Here is a 20,316-nt window from a genome sequence, read left to right on the forward strand (position 1 = left end):
TAATTGCAACTCAGAAATCCTAGTGCTGTATTTGATAGCGGCATCAAAAACTCAAGTCAGTCATGAAAAAGGTGTGGGGCCCAGGGAAACTTAATTTCCTTTGGTTTCTTGAAAATACTATTGAAGCACTGAATCAATCAATAACAATCAGCAAAACTGAAAACTATGCAGTTGCCAGTGGGCAATAATATAAAATTATTTTCAAAGAAAGAAAAAATTTAACATTTTAATAAATATTTGTAATTACAGGGATTTTTGAAATTACATTTCTATAAATATTTTTCTGCCAAACTAATACAAGATATTTAACATTTTTCCCTATTAAAAACACTAATTTTGAAGTCGCCTAAGTGTATTATTTTGTTTTCATGCCATTTGGTTCTACAGCTGCTGGTTCACAGATGAAAATCCAACAAAACAGCCTACCCTTATTTTGTTATAAATTGAACTGCACAACAGTAAATACAAGTTAGTTATTTGGCAAATAATCGATTGACAGAATTACTGCTTTCGTGAAAAGCGAATTTTCGTATTAAAAACCAATCGTCATTTAATTTAACAGATCTAAATGTTTTCAGGCTGTCACTAAAAAAACAGTCCGTCAAGAAATGTTAGACTTTAATTTTGAAGGCCAACAGGCAGCACGGAAGACTTCCTCATGTTAGATGTCTGTATCGAGCAGCTGTATACAGCTGTGATTCTTTGGCCCCAACAGCTAATAAGCTTTACATACCGTCCTCCCTGTCTCGAGCACAGTATTTACGTTTTGAATCATAAAACCCGTGGAGTCTACGGGCTCTTTTATTTTGAAGACTCGGCCGGACGTCCCGTAGTATACGGCGGCCCGGTGGGCTCAGTTCGCGCCGCTCCGCTGCTCCTGCTGACGATGGGAGACGTTTTCTGCGAAGAGCTCGAGGATTTGGTTCATTTCTCGGTGCACGACCTGCCGGCACGCGGCTATGTCGTCATGGAGGAGATCCGACGGCAGGGGAGGCTCTGTGACGTCACGCTCAAGGTAACCCGCCACAGGCTCGCGGCTGAAGTTAGCCTGCTAGCTAACAGCTAGCTGTCGAGCTAGCAGCGGCTAATCGCGGATTATTGTCATAATGACAAACGGCCCGTTCACACCTGCTGGCGACGTCACAGGCTGCTAGCCTCAGAACAGAGCTGAACTTTGACCAGGTGCTAACCTGGGACACCTGAGACCTGCTCCAAGTGTGAAAGGGTCTGGTTCACTGGCCCATTGTCCTGTTGACAGCTGCTGGTTGTCCTTTGACTGTAACTTTATTGTCCCATTGTCTTGTTGACAGCTGCTGGTTGTCCTTTGACTGTAACTTTATTGTTCCGTTGTCCTGTTGAGAGCTGCTGTTTGTCCTTTGACTGTAACTTTATTGTTCCGTTGTCCTGTTGAGAGCTGCTGTTTGTCCTTTGACTGTAACTTTATTGTCCCATTGTCTTGTTGACAGCTGCTGGTTGTCCTTTGACTGTAACTTTATTGTTCCGTTGTCCTGTTGAGAGCTGCTGTTTGTCCTTTGACTGTAACTTTATTGTCCCATTGTCTTGTTGACAGCTGCTGGTTGTCCTTTGACTTTAACTTTATTGTCCCGTGGCCCTGTTGACAGCTGCTGGTTGTCCTTCGACTTTAACTTTATTGTCCCAGTGGACAACACCCCTGGTCCAATGTGTAAATGTTAAAGAGTAAGCATATCTAGTGGTGAAATTGTAGAATGCTCAGACCTTTTAAGCACCTCACCCCCATTTCGAACTGTGAGGGAGTGTACGGTGGCCGTCACCTTTAAAACAAAACATGATCCCTGTCTAGAGCCAAAATTCGGTTTGTCCATTCTGGGCTACCTTAGACACATGGCAGCCCAACATCTGACTCCATGAAAGGAGACCCACTCCCTCTGTAGATTTAAAAGGATCTTTCTAAGATGAAGAAAATGCAACAGTGTTTTCTGGTGATTTCACACTCATGACAATGTGTTTATGAATGGATGAATCCATTTCTTTCTCTTGAAACATCACACATTGAATGTTGAAGTGTGTATTTTAGTGATATAGTCCCTATGTGTTTATGCTTTAACAGGAGCACAGTTACTATTCAGTATTTTAGTATCACCAACAGACTGTACTGCTTAGATCAGTGACTATGCACTGTCTTACTCTGGTGATTAGGGCCTGCAACACCATAAACTGCATAAACCAGGTCAACAGTCCGCTCACCCTGTTTGCTCCAGTGTCAACTGCTCACCTGCTAAGTGCAGCCACCCAGCCTGTGCAGGGAAAGAGGGGGTGCAACTGAGACAGGTCATATGGTCGTGTCAACTTGTCCTGCAGAGTCTCTTTAACAACACTGACCGATCATGAGTTTTGTTTCCATATTGTAATGACGATTAAAAAATGAATTATCAGCCAGCACTAGTGAGAACACTGTAGAGTTCACAGAACAGGTGAACATCCCCCAGGTGAGAACACTGATTACTAACCCGTTCTTGTCCTCTCTGCAGGTCGGCGATCATAAGTTCAGCGCTCACCGGATCATTCTGGCGGCCTCCATCCCGTATTTTCATGCCATGTTCACCAACGACATGGTGGAGTGTAAGCAAGATGAGATTCTGATGCAGGGCATGGACCCCAGGTAACCAATGACCAATGCAAGTGTAACCAGTCTGAGACCGGTGTCACCAGTGTAACCAATGTAACCAGTCGCTTTCTGTCCCTGCAGTGCTCTGGAGGCTCTGATCAACTTTGCATACAGCGGCCATGTTGCGATCGACCAGCAGAATGTTCAGTCTCTTCTGATCGGCTCAAGTTTCCTGCAGCTGCAGAATGTGAAAGATGCCTGCTGCTCCTTCCTGCAGGAGAGGTCAGTCCTCATCTGGCCTGAACCAGAAACCTGATGGAAGTCATACAGAATTTGGTGTGAGGCATGTGGACACTTTACAAGCAACCAGGCTGATGGAGTTTGCCCAGTTCTGATTGAACTGTGTATAAACAGTTTTGAGTTGTTAAATGTCTCAGAGCAGTGTTTTTTCTAACTTTGGAAGCAGCAGCTGGCTGTGTCACCCTCCACTCAGTAGCTGTTCTGGAGCTTTCGATCATATGATCCTCACTTCCAAGGTCGGGAGTGAACTGTGAAGCTTAAAACGTTTTCACTAAGGCAGTTTTCAGGTTAATGGAATAAAATCAACTCTCTTTGACCTCTGCTTTGTACTGGTTTGTGGTGTTCAGGTTACATCCGAAGAATTGTCTGGGCGTCCGTCAGTTTGCAGAGACCATGATGTGTACGACTCTGTATGACTCAGCCAGCAGCTTCCTCCACCAGCACTTTGTGGAGGTGTCCTTATCGGAGGAGTTTCTGGGCCTGAGGACAGAGGAGGTGCTGGAACTGGTCGGCTGTGACGAGCTAAATGTTAAAGCTGAGGAACAGGTGAGATGCCTCAGAGAGAAACACACCTGTCAGGTGAATGAAGTGTGTGTGTGTTTGATGCATGTTGTATGGTTGGTACCTGTGCAGGTGTTTGAGGCAGTACTGGCTTGGGTTCATCATGACCGGGATCGGAGGGAGTCTCTGCTGCCAGAGTTACTGTCAAAGATCAGACTTCCTCTATGTCGACCTCAGTTCCTGTCAGACCGTGTCCAGCAGGATGAACTCATACGCTGCTGCCATAAGTGCAGGTGAGACAGAAAACAAACCCACCCGTGTCACAATGAAGCTGTGCACCCCCCCCCCCCCCCCCCCAGGTGTTTCCAATTGTTTTAGCTGCTCAGATGGGTAAGTCACCTGGGAAACCTTCGCAGTAGTCCACAGTGATTTCTCGTGTTAAACATTACCAATAATTAATTTGTCTGTGGCAACATCTGTCCATCCAAATTCCATACAAATACCTGGTCTTAACAGCAGTCTGTTTAAACACCTGTCTGTTTGAATTCCTGTCTGTTTAAACATTGGGCCTGAACACCTGTCACCTGTCTGTGTTTGCTGTCAGAGATCTGGTGGATGAAGCCAAAGATTTCCACCTGATGCCGGAGCGTCGTCCTCACCTTCCTGCCTTTAAAACCAGACAAAGGTGCTGCACGTCTATTACAGGACTGATCTATGCTGTGGGAGGACTCAACAGCTCAGGTATGCTGCTCACCTGTTGGTGTAGATCCTCTGTTACCTGAGAAACACAACTCCAGCTGTGCAGCAGAGGTGGAGCTGATAAAAACAGTGTTTGTTTTCTTGTCCAGGTGACTCCTTAAATGTGGTCGAAGTGTTTGATCCAATTGGGAACTTCTGGGAGCGCTGTCAGCCAATGAGGATGGCTCGCAGCAGAGTGGGTGTAGCTGTCATTAATGGACTGCTGTACGCTATTGGTGGATATGATGGCCAATCACGGCTCAGCACGGTGGAGGTTTACAACCCAGAGACAGACAGCTGGACCCAGGTGTCGAGCATGAACAGCCAGCGCAGGTCTGATCAATATTTGTTACTGTTCAGTATACTGATCGTGATCAACAGAAGATTAATGAAGCGTGTTGTCATCCTCAGTGCCATGGGTACAGTCGTGATTGATGGACACATTTATGTCTGTGGCGGCTACGATGGTAAATCCTCGCTGAATTCGGTGGAGTGTTACTCTCCAGAGACCGACAGGTGAATAAAACCGGCCGATCCGGCTCAGGCTGAGGTTCAGGCTTCTAGATTCTTGTGCTGCACGGAAACAGACAGGGAGGGTGTCATTTTTACACCTATGTAGACCTGGGCTAATTATTGGATTATTGGACTGTTAAAGAGGTTTTGTGTTGGTTTTTCTTTTCAAAGAGTAATTGCCCTTCAAGTTTGCGTCCTTTAGGTTTTCATTAAAATATGAAGCTGTAATGTTATTTGTTTCACGTTGACACCATCTGAGGACTACAGTCATTCTACTTCTACCTGTCCAGGTGGACGGTGGTGACGGAGATGAGTGCGAGTCGCAGCGCTGCAGGTGTGACAGTGTTTGATGGACGCATCTTTGTGTCCGGCGGCCATGATGGTTTACAGATCTTCAACACGGTCAGTTTGATCATAGAGCTCACACAGAAACTGATTAGTTCAAGACAACAAACTGATAAGTGAAGGAGTTAAAATAATTTTAAAAAAAGTCACACAAGACTTTTATTTTAATTTTATTTAATATTTGTTATTATATATATATATTTGTTAACTGGAACTGACACTATAGATTATTTATACACTCAGGATCAATGAATCTGCTGATTATTGTGTTGATGAATTGATTATTGGTTTGATCAGTGTAAATAATTTTGTCATATTTAAATTAAATTGAATTGTTTGTTGGTAGTCTGTTAGCATTAGCATTAGCTAGCTGCCATACGGCATTGTACGTAATCAGTGAACGTGACACAAACTTGCTGACATGTCTGCAGCTGCACCCTGACCACAGACTGTCAACAAACATGGACAGTCGTCACTTCCTGTCACTGCAAAACTGAAGCCAAAATATAATGAATACAGCGGCAGCCATCTTGTTTTCATGATGTTGGGACCTGTTTAAACCCCAGTCCTGGCCTGTGCTGGCCCAGCGTGATAAAATCTGCCTAAAATGACAGAAAAACAAGTTTGATTTGTACATTGAATTTTTAGTTTGGCTAATGTCCTTTTCGCTAATATGGAGGGGGCGGAGTTTATGACCTACTGCAACCAGCCACCGGGGGAGATCGACTTACCGTGGCTTCACTTCTGGGGGGGGGCTTTCACGGCAGCCATCTTTGTTTGCAGTCTGTGGTCCTGACCCCCCTGAACTACTGCAGGTCTGTTTTCTGGATAGAGAAGTGAATTACCAATCGCCTGTTCTTTACCTGTTTGTTCATGTGTCTGTTTATAAACCCCGACACCCCACAGGTGGAGTACTACAACCACCACACCAACCGTTGGCACCCGGCAGCTTCCATGCTGAACAAGCGTTGCCGTCATGGGGCGGCGTCTCTGGGCAGTCACATGTATGTGGCGGGGGGGTACGATGGCTCGGGGTTCCTGAGCGGGGCCGAGGTGTTCAGCTCGGCATCGGGGCAGTGGAGCCTCCTGGTAGCAATGAACACTCGGCGCAGCAGGGTGTCTCTAGTGTCCACATCAGGCCGTTTGTACGCCGTGGGGGGCTACGACGGACAATCCAATCTAAGCTCTGTGGAGATGTACAACCCCGACACAAACCGCTGGAGTTTCATGGCTCCCATGGTCTGCCATGAAGGTGGTGTCGGCGTTGGTTGCATCCCTCTGCAGCCTGCCTAAATCCACCAATCAGAGCCTGAGGATGGATGCGTTACTGATGGATGAGCTTTATCGGTACGATGGCCAGGCTCAGACCTGCACACTGATGCCAGGCCTGTGGGATTATGGGTAAAAACTGTAGAGCTAGCCTGTGCAGGCTAGGTGCTAGCATTGTTGGTTAGGGCATGTGTGGACTGATTATTGATAAATATTGATTTATACTTGATTGAAATGACCAAGAGTAAGTCACTCCCTTCCCAAAAAAATGAACAAAGCTGCTGACTTTAAACAGGATGACTGCTCTGATCCGTTTTCTGGAACCAACTTCACTGGGCTGTTCTAGAGACAGACACATGAAGACGAGTTGAAACACAGAGGGAAGAATCTTCTATCAAAGATAAATGAAAAACACTGATGTTAAGACCCAGAGTGAGACCTCCGCTCCTGAACACATCACAGACCAGACTAACAACTTGTCAGCGGCCCCCCAGGCTGCACAGCTCATTACAGCCTCATCTTTTATTAGTTTGTCCTGAAGGTGGCGCAGCAGGAACATATTGGAGCTAATTGTTTGACTGAAAGTTTCATTGTGCTTCTCATGGGTCACTTTAACCCTGGACTCTGAGCGGGACAAAGACCAAATCCACAGGGGGGACAAAAACATTAAAGAAAACTGGTCCAAACTGAGTAGTATGTGAATTCATCGTGAACTGCATGTTGATGTGATCCAGTGTGTGAGCCAATCCCTCCACAATAAACCTCCATAAATCCACTTAGAGCAAACAGAGGCTGCTGAACCTCATTGAGAATCTGTTTGGAGCCTGGGGAAATGGCCCCAATCAGTGCTGAGACATTAATGAATTATTATCAATTAACTGAGACAAGTGAGCCGCAACCCAGAGTCTGAGGAGACCTGTTTTCAATGAATCAGTACTTAAAGATCAATATAACAATAATCATAATAAATACCATCATATATAATTCTCCTGTAGTACTTTTATGCATAATTGAAAGTTGCTTCTGTAAGTTTGACATCTTAGATCCATGTACTGGACATTTCCCAGAACTTTCTGCTGTATTTTGTGGTCTTCATCAGCAGATGACAGTCCCCCAACACTATCACAGTTGGAATCTGCTCTAACTGCTGATGAAGACCATTAGATTTGGTTGAAAGCTTTAACCATTGTTTATGTTCAGGAATGAACTGAGACACTCAAACGTTTGTAGCTGCGGCTGTCGTAGGGAAAGCACTTCTCCAGTCTCCGAACGTGGACAGAGCTTCATCACTGATCTTTAGTTTTTTTTTATTGATTAATTTATAGTTTTATGTCTGTTTTCCCTCTTGGGACGTTGGCGGATGATTAAAATGGGCATTTTTTGTCTCTTTTTGTTGATTTCTTTAATAATGAGTGTTGGTGTGTGGGATCGATGTTATGAATTACTGATCAGTGAAAAAATGAATCATACAGAATGTGTATTTGTTCATATCAGCGGAGTTTACAATAGTTGATTTAAAAATGTAGATTTTTAGAGAAAACAAGTGTCCCACCTGGTGTTTGTCTGTAAAGTTCATCCTGTCAGTGAAATGTTGTATTAGTTTGAACCATGTTTTTATGCTCTGCAAACTAAATGAGATGTGCTGATGTTTTTTGAGTATTTACCAGATCGTGACACATCAACTCTAATATCTTTTTTTTAGGGTTTGTCTCACTTTAGGACCGAAAATTCAGTTTCAGGTCAGATTGAACTTGAGGTTTTGATAGTAACCAAAATGCAGGATTTTACAGCCTTCAGCAGTGTTTCTGCCAGGGACAAACACAGAACTGGACCTGCTATAATTATTCAAACTTTTATTGTCTCAGCAGCAGTTTGAACAGAAACCGATTTAAAATGGAACACAATGAAGCTTATTGATCACAAAGTCTCAATTCTGATGTGTTGGCTTTCATCACACCACACCTGCAGTGATTTCATCACTACAGAATTAAATGGCAGATAAACACGCCTGACACCCTTTAAGCCCCATCAGTCTGGACTGTGGGCCTGAGGTGTGTTTGATTTAACCACCTTCACACAAATTTCCAAGTGGGGTTGAACACATTCAGTTTTCTGTGATGCTCTGTGCGTCTGCCGCTGGTTTAACAGTAATTCAGGTGATCACTAGGAGTCTGATTTTTTATGTTTGTGATAACACACCAGTAAGTGTTCAGGAAGCTGTGCTGCTTGTGTGTTCTTAATGGAACATTGTGGGGTTTTTCAGTCTGACCAGGGGTCAACAGCAGTCATTGCTTTCTCTGCAAAGCTTCCAAACCAACCTGGGTTTGCCACAAATCATTATGTTTGAATTTAGTGGTAAACAAACACAGAGGGTCCAGTTCCAGATAGTTCCTTGTTGTTGTTTGTTGTCGTTTGGCTGATGACTGCAGTGTTCACATCTTGATCCAAAAAATCCCAGGATTTTCCTTTAAGAATTCTTTCTCATTAGTCCTGCAGGTTTTAGCTGAATACCCTTAAATTGCACAGGCCACCTTTAACCTGCAGCATTAACTGACAGTGTCCACCCTGTGTGAGGAACTGGTCTCAATCCGGGAGTGATGTCTGTTGTGAACAGGGTGCCTGAACACACCTTTCTGAAATGTCCTTTTGGTCGTGAACCCAGATCCAGAACACAAAGATTCAGAGAGTCCTTGCTGAGTTTCCTCCTTAGGTCCACCATAAAAATCACTGTCCATGGGGTCCTAGAGGTTCTGCAGTGTTGGTCCTGGAGTCTGGAGCACCAGGAGCATTAGCTGCTCCCTCAAGCTCTGAGTGCATAGCTGAACACCTGGACAGGTAATCATAATGATTTTACTGACAGAGTCAACAGTGATTGATGCTGTTTTCATATCACGATATTACTGATTCATTTCTTATTACACGAGGCTATTGATCAGTTAAAGGTAATGATTTCTGGAGGTTGATCATCTCAACTGTTATACAGTGTCTCATAATTTTGATATAAGTAATCTCAACATAGTAATGATTCACTATCTCATGAACTTATTACCTTGTAATCCTGACCAATCCCATGATCTTGATTTATATTTGTGTGATGTTCCTTTAATATCTGGTTTCTCTGACTGGATTTATCGTTGGTGCTGATGGAGCCTCGTGTGATCCTGACATGATGTTTCAGACTTATGTTTCAGACAATTTGATCTAGGTCTTGACCTTAGTGTTGCAGTGGTTGGTGTTGGTGTCATTGGGTTTTTGGGTTGTGCTGTGGCGGTGTGACTCACGGTGTCTCTGCGGGCTGGAAGCGGCTTTCCTCTCCATCCAGGATGCCATGGTACATGCCGATCTCCTGCTCCAGGCGCTGCTTGTTGCTTAGCAGTGTGTCGTAGTCGCGGCGCTGCTGTTCGATCTCCCCGCGGATGTCAGCCAGCTCCGCCTCCAGCTTGGCGACTACTGAGCCCAGATTCTGCAGCTCCATGCCGTGCCAGTGTCGCGCATCGCTCACGGAGTTCTCCAGACCTCGTTTCTGCAGGATGTCAGTGAGATCATGTTTCTGCTGAAACCTATAGATCCAGGATGTGATTGAGTTTCCATGCGTTTGTGTTTCTCACCAGAGCTCTGATGGACTCGGTCTCGGCCTGGAGACTCTGGATCTTACAGCCAGTGTCGTTGCACTCGGCCTTCAGTGCCTCCGCCTCCTCCTCCTCAGGACTCAACCTGCTGCTCACATTCTGCGCCTCCTGCAGCAACACACACCTTCAAGAAACAGTCTGACCTATGTGGACACCTGACCAGGTAAGACAGTCTCACCTTACACTCCAGGTAGCTGTCAGTCTCTGCTCGGTTCCTCTCCGTCACCTTCTCCCAGTGGCTCCTGATGCAGGCCAGGATCTGGTCCAGACTAGTTTGTATGGGTGCGTCGGGTTCGTCCACCTCACGTCCCGCCATCTGACTGTAGAGGACTCGGACGTCCTGGACAGGAAGCATATGGGTCATAAGACTTTATTTGGGACAGTAGGTCTCCGTCCTGTGATCTGAGGTTTAACGGTGTGTTTTTTAAACTGTTTGGTGGCACCTGCTCATGGTTGTGCTCCAGGTCACGCAGCTCCACCCTCATATTCTCCATCTGCTCCTCGAGCTCGGCTTTGGTCAGGTTGGCGTCGTCAATGACTTTGTAGAGAGAGCTGATCTCCTCCTCCACTGCCTTCCTGAACGGCTGCTCGTTCTCGTACCTGCAGGACGAAGGTACACCTTACTCCTCCTCCTGTCTGCCTTTGGTGACATCTCCAAACTTTCTGCTCCAGTGCCGTGGCTTTTTAATCTGAGTTTCTACAAATGATTTGGAGACACTTGAAAAATACAACGCTTTTTAGTTCTGGTCTCTTTTTCTCAGAAACTCAAACCCTGTCAGCACACATGGACCTGTGGAAGGACTCCCAAATCTCAGTGTCACTGAAGGCAGCAGCAGGCCCACAGCAGGTGGTGCTGGTGGCACCAAACAGACAACACAGGTGTTTGTTTATACCTCACATATATGTGACATGACCTCTGACCTGTCCTTGAAGTCCTCTGCATTGGCCTGAATGTTTTCCGTCTGCAGCATCAGCCGAGCGTTGTCCAGGATGGCTTCACTGACCTGCAGAAAACACAGAAAAACAGTCAGCAGGGGGAAACGCACACTCAGTGAAACCAAAACGAGCAACACTGAGCAAATTAACTGTCAGTAACACCGGATGTTTTTCGTGTCTCTTATCTGATTATTGATGCATGTTTAACATTCTAGAGAAATGGTTTCACTTTGACATTTTAGGCCGTTTGCACCTGTACTTGCAGAATACAATGTATATTAAATGCTGTGACTGTCAAAAACAGAACTATGGCACCGGATACATGGAATTTTACAAAATGACCACCAGAATTGTTCTTCAGAAACACATTGAACCACAACTATTTTCCCTGCAATTTGTTCTCTGTTCATGTTGTGTCTAAAGCAGCTGATGCTTTTCTGTCCCTGACCTGTGGTTTCCAGCACCCTCTCTGTCACTGCCATACAAAGTGCGCTGTGCCCCCACAGACCAGGTGAAACCTGAAACCTGAGCTGGACCCAGTACCAGTCCCTTTGGATGGGGAAGAGGGCACCATCAACAGGACTATGTGAGACCAGATCTGTGGTCTCATATTTTTAAAAGTCTGTTATTAACCATAGTGACTGGAACACCACATGGGTTTGGGGTTTCCATGGAACATCACTGTGGCCGTGGTTCAGGTCTGCACTGGATCCAGCAGGTCTTCGGAAGTGATAAGTGAAAGGTTCAACCAAACTGTGACACTGTTTGTGCTTTCTGTCACATCACATGGTCTTCAGCTGCAGATGGAGTTCACCCATTACTCATCTCAGACTCTCACTGTTGTGTGAGCACGTAATGGACTTTAATGACTCCTGGCCCTGGTTTAAGGCTGGTCCTCATTCTTGTTTCTATGATCAGGAACTAAAGCTGGCTCAAGCTATTTCAGCTACCATTTTTTTATAACCAAATATTAGAGCTGAGAGACCATCTCCCTCACCTGTCTGTAAACCATCTCCCTTACTTGCCTGTAGACAACCTCTCACTTGTCTGTAGACCACCTCTCACTTGTCTGTAGACCACCTCCCTCACCTCTCTGTAAACCACCTCCCTCACCTGTCTGTAGACATCCTCCCACTCCCTCCTGAGTGGACCCCAGGCCCCGGCGCTGGAGGCCTTGCGGTCTAGACAGAGTCGGATCTGCTTCTCCAGCTGTTGGTTCAGTTCTTCCAGCGCCCTCACTTTGTCTCGGTATTCCATCAGGCAGCTGTTCAGGCCAGCTGCTGCCGCTCCGTAACCCGTTGCCCGTTCTCCAGACCGGGGAAGGACTGGGGCTGCGCTGCTCCTCAGCCCCTGCAGGAACACACTACTAATGCCCAGAGCCCTTCGGGACACTCGTGTCCCCAGGCTGGAGGCCCCGCCCACTGGGGCGGCAGATCCCACAAAGACGCCACGGGGAGCAGCAATGCCAGCTGAGCCGATCCTCCCGCAGGAGGAGGAGGCTGTACGCTCGGAGGACGGCTGTCCCAGGAAAGATGAGCGACGTCGGGGCAGAGGCATGACGCTCAGCAGCTCCCAGGTCAAACCGCTCTGAGCCGCCTGCCGCCGGGATTTATGGGACGATGGAGTTCTGGAAAAATGGCCGCCTTTGTTGGGGATGTGTTTGTGTTGCTCCAGAAAGGAAAGCTTTGTCTTCATGCAAACACAAAGTCCAGCTGAGTACATGCTGAATACACACTGAATGAACACTGAACACACAGTCCAAGTCCAGCTGTATCAGCAGAGAGATGATGGAGGTAGGGGGGTCAGGAAGAGTCCGGAAACTGTGGGAGGCAGTCTGTATTTAGTGAGAGAAAATCTAATACACACTGTGCACACACACAAACACACCATTTAAAAATTTCACGGGACAGTGACCTACAGACACAGATTTGTTTTTCTATACTATGTTATACTTGTGAGGACATAACAGGTGTGTTATTGAAAAAAACTTAAGGGGCCTACACTAAAAACCTGGGGTCTCAAAATTTTAAAGAACAAATGCTTTATGTCAGGTCAGTTATGATGACTGTACTTCATCTTTGCCTCAGACAATAAGAGTCAGATGGTTTTGTTAGCTACAGTGACACCTGGCACCTGGTGACTGGAAATGTTTGGTGTGGCCTGTTTCAGTGATGGTAAAGCTCCAGTCAGATCCAGGCTACTGCTGTAGCTTATCTGAAACCTAAAGCTGCCCTCAGTGTCAACATGTGCTCACAAAGACAGTGTTGAACTAAAATGTGTACGCACAAACAAAAACTGTTTGCTCAGTTTCCAGCGAAGTTCAGGTTTTTTGGGTGAAACCAGAACAACAGCAGTGTGTTTTCACGCCGCTAACATTGTGTGTGTGTGAGCAATGAGGTGGAAATCCCTGAACGCTCCGTCCTCAGATTTACTGTCATAAACACGTTAAATCTCAGCAGGAAGTGGTGAACGGCGCCACTGCAGACGAAACTTTCCCTGCAGCTTCAACAGACGTCTGTCAGATCTGAAACAGCTGCAGTTACATCAGAATTACTGTAAAAGACCGTCAGCAAACAGCAGCTCAGCCCGGTGGGCAACGACGACGACGATGATGGTGGTGGGACTCTACTCTCTGCTCTTTGTGAAGTAATAAGAATAATAATACTGGCAAAAGTCAACACATGTGAAAGTACAGAGGTGGAACCCAAATATGAACAGAGCTGGGCAGAAAATAAGGAAATATGTGCTGGTCTGTCTGTTTATTCACTGACAGCATTTACAGAAGTAATGAGTCATTCTACTTCATCAGATTTCTGAACACTTGTCACCAAACCAGTAAACACTTTGTTTATTAGCATTTAATTGTTTTATATAATTAAATTATTTTATAACTGTGTTTCCAGATGAAGCTTTTATATATTTATAAAACAGTTTACATCCTGTTTCGAAACACATCCTACATGGAAGCAGTTTCATGTCCTGAGACTGACAGGCCTCCTGATCCTGGTCCTGGTCTGGTCCACCTGTCTACCTGGTTCTTCAGGCTGCCCTCTGGTGACACTGCTCTCTGGGCCCGTGCTACGTGGACCTGGACTGACCTGTGGGTCCATGTGTTGTTGCGTATGACATCGTGTGTTCCTGAATTTCACTTCTCTTTTTGTCACATTTTGTTTTTCAGCGGCTGTTTTTGTCCTCGTCATATGACCTGCAGAAATATCAGACCACAGACAGTCGACAACACACATCTGAAGTCACTTCTGCTTTTCTGCCATGAAAACAACTCGTTTTCAACCAGCTGCAGACATGTGAGGAGATATGTGTCCTTGCCTTGTTTCGTCCTTGCTTCCTTTCCTCAGCTGGAAAATGACTGAAGTCACAGGATGTTTAAGAGTTTGTTCCCACATCACTTCACTTCACCAGTGTGAAAGGCGGTGAGCTTTGTGGTTGGGAAAAATCTCAGTTTAGATGAAACATGAGCAGACACAGTTGATGTATGTGCAGCCTGCTCTCAGGATCAGACCCAGAGGTGTCCAGGGTCAGACGTGTTGGTCTTGACCCATAATGACAAAGTGAAGCTGTAACTGCAGTTACAGTTGAGAGGTTTCAGGTTTTTAACACAAATGCAAACACTTCTTAAAACATATTTTCACTGTCATCGATGGTTGTTTAGTGTAGAGTGTATTTTTTTATACTGTACATTTCACATAAAATCTGCAGCAAATGACTCGGTCTGAAACTTTGTGAAGCTGCTGTAACTACAAGTGTGTAAGTGTTATCAGGAAAATGTCCTTGTATAATGACCACTGTATATGATGTCATAGTATTACTGATGTATTCATGTTAAAGCAGCCTTTTATTGCTGTTCATTTATTTCATGTACAACTGCACTTAACTGTGTACAAGTATTAACATAAAGCAGTTATCTGTCACATTTTAGATACTGAAATATTAATTTTGTCAGCACTACTGAGTTTATGGATGAGTGGTTTAATTTAAACAAAGCTCTCCATGTGTGAACTTATGGCAACTGCCAGGCAAGTGAGGTGGAATGATCTGCTCTGTACGTAGTTGCTCAGCTGTATCCCACCTGTCCCAACTGTTTTATGTTTTAAATACCAACAAAGCTAAAGTAAAAAAAGTTACAGCTGCAGTTACAGCTTCACTTTGTCAATTTGGTAAATTTCTCTGTAAATTTCTAAATTTTTTTGCAAATTACATTTTAATTTATTTCATGAATCTGAAAAATTCAGATTCATTAATGAATTCATTATTTATTCATTAATGAATCTGAAAAATTCAGATTCATTAACATAAAACTAAAATTTGATGTAAATATTAAACATTGATCATAAGTGGTTCTCTGTGGTTTTCTCCATCCTGTGTTTTTTAAACAACAATATGAAGTGACTGAATACATAAACAGGATGAGTGAAGGAAGGATGTGAAGAAAAAAGTGTGATTCTGTTTGACAGACTTCCTTCTGTGTTTCACACGCAGACTGAGACTGGTTTACACACACTTTAATGTTTGTTTTAACAACAAAAGGAACAACATTTATACTCATACATGACAATACATGTTTATATACATATATATGTCCAAAAAACATCCAGGGAAACTTTTTACAGCATCAGGACACATAGAGGTCTCTATAGGCTTCCTGCTGCCTCTGTTAGCATCTGTTAGCATCTCTGTTTGCTGCTGGGTGACATCGATGGTCTGACAGTAACAGATGAGTTTTGTGCATTTCTCCACATTAAACACAGAAATCACACAGTCTGACAGAGACCTGCAGTGCTGGCTCAGTTTAAGGCTTATTGTCACTTCCTGTGTGTGATGCATTTCCTGCTCAAACAGGATTATGCAACACAGTGAGGTCACATGACTGAACAGTCTTCAACAACAGCAGCTACAAATCATAATTTGAGGCTAAAAGAGTTTCATATTCAAGTCACGTTAGGATTATGGAAAAAAAATCATGGAAATCTTTTGGGAAAAGTCTTTTCAAGGATATATTGATTCCTGTTTTATGTCTTGAATTTGATGAAGTCTGGTCTGTATCTGGGTGAGAAGTCTCCATAATGTAGCAGCAATGTCTTTGATGTTTCCTAAATTTAAAGCAGCATGAAGCTAAAGTGATACTCAAACGTCCAGCAGTTCCTATCAGGATCGTTTAGGTCTCACGTGGAGCGAGTGATGAAAGATTGCGTTGCGTTGCGTCACCTGCGTGTCTACAGCTTCAACGGTACAAACCGGAAGTAGACAGTTTACAGTGACAGTGCCTGTGAGGTGTCGCTGTCTGACATCACCGAGGCTCGGGTGGAGCTTAGTGGACTCCTGGTCTTACTCAGCTGGCTCTTGCTAGCTGGCAGTGGGCAGTGGCAGCCACAGCCACGCAGGAGCTGCAGCATGTCATTGCGGAAACGCACCCCAACAAAGACATAGAGGAAGGGGTTCAGGCAGGCATGCATGTAGGCCAGACTCTTCAGTACCTGCCCCGCCATGTCGAAGCGCTTGATCTCCTCGCAGTCTGTTATGGTCATGTTGGAGGCCTGTGTTGCCTCCATCACCAGCACACCATTGTAGGGCAACTGTGACACAACAAACACCACCACCACTACCAGGATGACACGCATGGCCTTGTGCTTCTGGAAGTTTCGGGTCTTGAGCAGCGTAGCAACGATGATGCTGTAGCAGAAGGCCATGATGACGAAGGGCAGGCAGAAGCCCATGCTCACCTGCAGTGACAGCGTCAGGATCTTGGTGCGGTTTCCCAGATGGGGTGGGAACACCATCCTGCAGTACTGCAGCTCACCTGCATCAGTGATGGTGGCAAACACAAGCTCAGGTATGGCCAGTAGCAGGGCCAACAGCCACACCCCTACACACACCAGCCGGCTGCAGCGACGGCGCTCCATCTGCGAGTTTTGAGCCTTGGTGGTCTGCACAATGACGATGTAGCGGTCGATGCTAATGCAGGTGAGCAGCAGCATGCTGCTGAACAGGTTCACCTTGTAGAGGGCGGAGTTCAGCTTACAGAGGAAGGGGCCAAAGCTCCATCCATGCAATGCTTCGGCCGCCCACAATGGCAGCGTGACCAGGAACAGCAGGTCAGCCACCGCCAGATTCAGGAGGTACACATCCGTCATAGTCTTCAACCGCCGCCGGAAGTTCAGGTAGATCCATACCACAGCCAGGTTTCCGGCTCCACCCACCAGGGCAATCATCCAGAAGAGTGGTGGCTCGTAGCGCCCCCTGAATGCCCGCACGGATGCCCGGTCACACATTAGGTCCGGGTAGTCATAGTACTCATCAGTGGTGGCAGAGGGGCTGAAGGAGGATGGGTCCTGACAAGATACGGCACACTTCAACACATCTGAATCATCCACAGTTTGAGTAAAGTTGATTGATTTATCAATCAAATTATGAATTAACATAAGAACTAGTTAGGTTCATCCATCCATCCATCCATCTTCTATACCCGCTTTTCCTGTTCAGGGTCACGGGGATCTGCTGGAGCCTATCCCAGCTCTCTCTCGGGTGGAAGGCAGGGGTACACCCTAGACAGGTCACCAGTCTGTCGCAGGGCCACATATAGACACACAAAGACAGACAACCTCACACACTTAGTTAGGTTCATTAATAACTGATAATCCATAATTTGTTACCTCACTGGTGAACACTGTTGTGTTGTCCATGGAGGTCATATGATCAGATTGTTGTTGTTGATGAGATCATTCAGTGACCTTCATAGGAAACAAACAAAAACAAACATTTATCCATCCATCATCTAAACCCCCTTAGTCCTAACCAGGGTCCCAGGGATCTGCTGGAGCCTATCCCAGCTCTCTCTGGGTGAAAGGCAGGGGTACACCCTGGACAGGTCACCAGTCCATCACAGGGCCACATAGAGACAAACAACCTCACACACTCACACTCACTCCTATGGGCAATTTAGAGTCACCAATCAACCTGACATACATGTTTTTGGACTGTGGGAGGAAACCAGAGTACCTGGAGAAAACCCACACAAGCACAGGGAGAACATGCAAACTCCACACAGAAAGGCCCCTAATGGGTTTCAAACCAGGAACCTTCTTGATGTGAGGCAACAGTGCTAACCACTAACACACCATGCTGCCCAAAAACAAACAGTTCAGGACATTTTCATAAAGCACATCCTCCTCTGATTTTTTCCCTTGTGGTTTTACTACTTGAACTTCTTTGAGCTCAGTTGTCAGCAGTACAAATACTCTGACAATGATTGTATTTTTTTATTAATCAATTAATCTGTGACAGAAGAAATACTCATGTCCTTTAATTAAATAAAAGTACAAATACGCCACTGTGAAAATACTACACGGTCAATGTACTGCATTCAGAATCCTACCAAAGTAAAATGTACCAAAGTATCATCTGCATATTATAGTATTTAAAGTACTTTTAATGCAAAATGCTCTTGTAGAAATTATAACAGTGAATGTTTGATGTTAAAATTGAATATTTGAAGTTAAAATGCAAATGAGCTGAAATATTTTTCTTTAAAACTATTACTCCTCTTTGACATTTTAAAACTTTGATTTTAAATACAAATTCATATTATTCTACTTTATGTTTTTATTGCACCCCAGAAGGAAGTAGTATACTTTTTACTGCAATATATTTATTTTACTTCACAGATTCCAGTTAGTAAAACTATAAACTCTTCTTCGGGCATGTCGTCAGAGGAACATGCTTCACACTTAAAATAAACACTGATTATAAACTGCACCACAGTGTATTATCAACAGTTGTCATTAACAGGTTGACCAGGTTAAAGAGGTTAAAGTAACATGTCAGAGGTTGATGCAATGCAGGAAAATGTGACAAGTTGTAAAATCACACAAGATTTAAGGTTTAGTGTCATTGACAACAGGACATTGTCAACATGTGGCTTATGTTCATAAATGCTCACATTCACTTCAAACACACAAATCAAAGAGAAGCTACAGACACAAACACAGACACAGACACAGACGGGTGTGGACTTACAGTCGTCTCGTCGTCTCTGAGGTGTCTCTCAGCTTCAGGCAGTTTTTACTTTGTGTCCGTTAAACCACAGTGACGTTCAGAGAGAAACGTGTCAAAGCAGAAGTACTCAGGGCGGAGCAGGCAAATTAACACATTACACACACAGGAGACATTAATGTACTGCACACACACTGATGTACTGGAGAAAACAGATCACACAGGTGTCCCTCAGTTTTGTACCTTAAACATTCAGGTGTAGGTCCCCTAGGTCTGGAGATAAATGAAGTACACTAATATCTGTAATATTATTAGTGTGCAGGTGTGTACACTGTGTTCCCTGGTGTCAGACCACAGTAGTAGAGTCAGTGAGGTGTCTGTGGTTGTACACACAGAACATCGTGTCCTCTATTCTGTTTTTGTTTACTTCCTGTTAGAAAGGTAACACAGAGACCTGTGCTTGTATCTTTGTGGGAACCACACAGTAACTGAATTCACTTTTCATCTGATGACCCCCCTCCTCCTCTAATTACCTCTGACATTACCTAGTCAACTAAAGATCTAAAGTAGAAGTGAAGCCTCCACACAAACATAAACTTTATGAAAACAGAAACACACTAACAATTTTACCAAAAGTTGTGGTTTTACTTTGGAGTGCAGCATCTTTACAGTGTGTTACTATTTGACTCTCACTGGACTTTGGTGTGTGCGTGTGTGTGTGTGTGTGTGTGTGTGTGTGTGTGTGTGTGTGTGTGTGTGTGTGTGTGTGTGTGTGTGTGTGTGTGTGAGTGTGCGGTTGCAGCTTGTCATGCAATGCTGAACAGTGTGAACACGTTGTCACGCAATGTGGGTCTTTCCTGTTTCGATGGCAGCACAAATGTTTTACTCTCACTGATCTCGGCTTCTCCTCTTCTTCTGTTGCTGTTTTCGTTACCATGGTTACTGCCTCTTCATGACAAACACACACACACGCACACACACAGAACAAGCCTTAAGTTCGCCTGATGAGTTATTGGCAATTTATTGATTGACTGTTTGGACTGACAGAGACTTGGTGACCTTTGACATTATGTCGGCAGTCATGACCTCTACATTGAGGAGAACCATGTGGCAATCTCAAAACAGGCAGATAGACAGAGAGGACGGAACAGTGACTTCAATGCTAAAATTACAAATAGAAATTAAATGATAAAACCAGCATAGCTTTAACAACAACAATTATATATTGAGGAGAGGAGAGGAGAGGGAGGGGAGAGGGAGGGGAGAGGAGAGGAGGGGGGGGGGAGGAGAGGAGAGAGGAGAGGGGAGGAAGGAGAGGAGGAGAGGAGAGGAGAGGAGAGGAGAGGAGAGGAGAGGAGAGGAGAGGGAGGGGAGGAGGAGGAGAGGGGTGTGTTGGTACTTGGCATAGATGTAAATATGTAAATAAAGATGGAATCATTTTCTTAAATTTATTAACAGCGTAGTCAGATAAAGATCTGCTGTAGTGGAATT

General features: G+C 44.8%; 3 protein-coding genes and 1 long non-coding RNA gene across 5 annotated transcripts; 2 read left to right on the forward strand and 2 right to left on the reverse strand.

Annotated features, from left to right (window-relative positions):
* Positions 1 to 830: 830 nt before the first annotated feature.
* On the forward strand, positions 831 to 14,880 carry klhl18 (kelch-like family member 18). Of its 2 annotated transcripts, none has more exons than XM_026313524.2 (10): positions 831 to 1,015; positions 2,511 to 2,641; positions 2,729 to 2,869; positions 3,235 to 3,433; positions 3,521 to 3,681; positions 3,993 to 4,129; positions 4,237 to 4,459; positions 4,538 to 4,642; positions 4,930 to 5,041; positions 13,997 to 14,880. In XM_026313524.2, the coding sequence occupies exons 1-10, from the start codon at positions 887 to 889 to the stop codon at positions 14,090 to 14,092; spliced, it is 1,434 nt and encodes a 477-aa protein (XP_026169309.1). In that variant the 5' UTR covers positions 831 to 886; the 3' UTR covers positions 14,093 to 14,880. The 2 variants fall into 2 exon arrangements, with proteins under 2 accessions (XP_026169309.1, XP_026169308.1); XM_026313523.2 differs by lacking the exon at positions 13,997 to 14,880 and adding an exon at positions 5,891 to 7,640 and having other exon boundaries at positions 834 to 1,015.
* bfsp2 (beaded filament structural protein 2, phakinin) lies at positions 8,970 to 12,580 on the reverse strand. The gene is made up of 7 exons (XM_026313525.2): positions 11,932 to 12,580; positions 10,804 to 10,886; positions 10,326 to 10,482; positions 10,061 to 10,222; positions 9,862 to 9,990; positions 9,535 to 9,776; positions 8,970 to 9,080 (listed from the first exon to the last, which is right to left on the reverse strand). The coding sequence occupies exons 1-7, from the start codon at positions 12,538 to 12,540 to the stop codon at positions 8,978 to 8,980; spliced, it is 1,485 nt and encodes a 494-aa protein (XP_026169310.1). The 5' UTR covers positions 12,541 to 12,580; the 3' UTR covers positions 8,970 to 8,977.
* Positions 9,022 to 12,068, forward strand: LOC117152749 (uncharacterized). Its single transcript, XR_004463284.1, has 4 exons — positions 9,022 to 9,088; positions 9,865 to 10,045; positions 10,347 to 10,495; positions 10,644 to 12,068. It is a non-coding gene; the product is annotated as an uncharacterized LOC117152749 (long non-coding RNA).
* A 441-nt stretch (positions 14,881 to 15,321) lies between the features above and the next one.
* On the reverse strand, positions 15,322 to 19,091 carry ccr9a (chemokine (C-C motif) receptor 9a). The gene is made up of 3 exons (XM_026314257.2): positions 18,850 to 19,091; positions 17,487 to 17,564; positions 15,322 to 17,165 (listed from the first exon to the last, which is right to left on the reverse strand). The coding sequence occupies exons 2-3, from the start codon at positions 17,523 to 17,525 to the stop codon at positions 16,086 to 16,088; spliced, it is 1,119 nt and encodes a 372-aa protein (XP_026170042.1). The 5' UTR covers positions 17,526 to 17,564; positions 18,850 to 19,091; the 3' UTR covers positions 15,322 to 16,085.
* Between the last annotated feature and the right edge of the window lie 1,225 nt (positions 19,092 to 20,316).

Source organism: Mastacembelus armatus, chromosome 17, assembly GCF_900324485.2.
Source record: "Mastacembelus armatus chromosome 17, fMasArm1.2, whole genome shotgun sequence".
Classification (NCBI taxonomy): Eukaryota; Metazoa; Chordata; class Actinopteri; order Synbranchiformes; family Mastacembelidae; genus Mastacembelus; species Mastacembelus armatus.